The sequence below is a fragment of the Triticum aestivum genome, chromosome 7B, assembly GCF_018294505.1.
Source record: "Triticum aestivum cultivar Chinese Spring chromosome 7B, IWGSC CS RefSeq v2.1, whole genome shotgun sequence".
NCBI lineage: Eukaryota > Viridiplantae > Streptophyta > Magnoliopsida > Poales > Poaceae > Triticum > Triticum aestivum.
Genome location: NC_057813.1, coordinates 393,004,003 through 393,005,927, shown reverse-complemented (window position 1 = coordinate 393,005,927; position 1,925 = coordinate 393,004,003). Strand labels below are relative to the sequence as shown.

The 1,925-nt window shown below is 36.7% G+C and overlaps 1 protein-coding gene across 1 annotated transcript in view; it reads right to left on the bottom strand.

Moving 5' to 3' along the window:
* Positions 1 to 1,925, bottom strand: part of LOC123157991 (uncharacterized) — a 5,742-nt gene that overhangs the window by 1,090 nt on the left and 2,727 nt on the right. The window contains exons 3-5 of the mRNA XM_044576146.1: positions 319 to 426; positions 191 to 232; positions 13 to 108 (exon numbers count right to left, since the gene is read on the bottom strand). Coding sequence (XP_044432081.1) covers positions 13 to 108; positions 191 to 232; positions 319 to 426 — 246 coding nt within the window. The remainder of the gene's footprint in view (positions 1 to 12; positions 109 to 190; positions 233 to 318; positions 427 to 1,925) is intronic.

The window sequence follows — 1,925 nt, the reverse complement described above, 5'->3', positions numbered from 1 at the left end:
GAGAAACTGTACCTCATAGGCCATTAAAGTTAACTTATAGCTCATGCGTGGAAAGCCTGCCGCAATCTTCGCTGCTTGGCAGAATCCTCTATCATCCATCTCCTTCCACTAAAGAGCAAAGAAGTTATCATGGTATTATACCTACTATGTTTGTACCTTTACTCCGCTGTTTTCTTCAGGGAATACTTACCTTGGAAGATGCTCGTTCATATTCCATATAACGTTTAAGCCACTGTCCCAAAGGATAAAGGTTATAAGCATCCCCAAAAAAGCATGAGATTAGCATATTGTAACATAGCTTCGCCTGCTGATACAGACCTTGATTTTCTTTGATATTTCTTCAAAGAGCTTTACATACTCTTCATCAATTTCATAGCTAGTAAAAAATGAGCGGTATGTTTCCCAATCACAGAACCTTCTACCATCCTGCAACCCAAAGGAAAAAAGGAATAGATGAAATACACAACTACACTGGAAATTCAGAGAATGGTTTTGATGCTGTTTAAGGTACGGTGAAATGTCCATCTGTCACATAGGTGGTAAAATAAGTTACCAGAATCGCAATGGTTCTGAAAATTTAAGGAATAAGACATAAACTTGGACATCAGGGAAGATGGCGAGTGTTTAAAGTATTACTACTACATCTAGCCAAAATGTCTTGGTTTATACTTTCACATTCATAGTCTCCAGGATTCAAATTCGTCATTAGTTTCTACACAAATGCATTTTCAGAAATACCAAAGTTTAATGTAATGAAAGCAAATACCATCGTGACACTTTTATATGATCAAAGCAAATGCATAGAAAGGTAATGCAAATTATATTTTACAGAATATGACCACCATCCAAGAATTTGCAACTTGGACAAAAAAACATTAGATTGAATAGGACTTGAACACCTCCAAGAATCTAGAATTTTCAACCAGATATTTCTTGGATTCAAATCCACCGATTTTTTATTGAAGTGTTAGCTTGACATCTTGTCAGGGCTGACACAATGGAACGGCACAAATATACTAAAATGATATGTTGCACCATCAGTAAAATTTTGAGTTTCTACCATAAAGAAGATTACTGTATGAAGTTAGTTGAACATGAAGGTTTGGCTCAATCGCACTCAGATAAATATTTCAATAACACCTCCAAAGAAGGCAGTTTCGGCTCCATGAAAACCGTTATGGTTCTCAGCCGCAACACCATGTCATACGTTTTTCTATAATTTCAGTCGTAACTCGTAACACAAGGGAAACACTAGAACAATTGTTAAATCACACTTACTCAAAATGAAATGCGACAACTGGGACGCCCATGCATATTCCATCCATATAGTCAGAGGACAATCTTTTGTTTCTCATTAGATTGTGCATGCTTTTTCTCAAGTGAATCTGTGTCATGTGGTTTGATTTTGATTTCATGTTTTTGGAAGTCATTATAGTTCATGAAATGGCATGTGGGATTACTGTTGGATGAGATCTTTTGCCTAGTAGCCACATACCAGCTGCGCTCAATATACGGGATTACTGTTGGATGAGATCTTTTGCTTTGATGAATATAGACCTAGTGAAAAGGACTCTAAGCCTTCACACAAACAAGCAAAGTAAAAGCAAGACGAGGAAGTGGAGCTATCGTAGAAGCAGTAGCTTAGATTATAAAAAATGATAAAACCAGACGCCTATTTGCAAAAGTTATGCCTATGATCTAAGTAATTTGGTCCAAAATATCTTAACTCAACACATTGACCAATGTTGACTGTAAGAGAAATATCCTAGTTACAAAAAATTAATCTGCATTAAACATGCTGATCACAATGGTCATTGCATCATGATTTACAATGGTAACCAACAACTTAACGATATACCGAAAAAGGCTTGCGCCCCGCTATATTAATATAGCAACCACCCGATACAGCCAGAAGTTCGATGCTG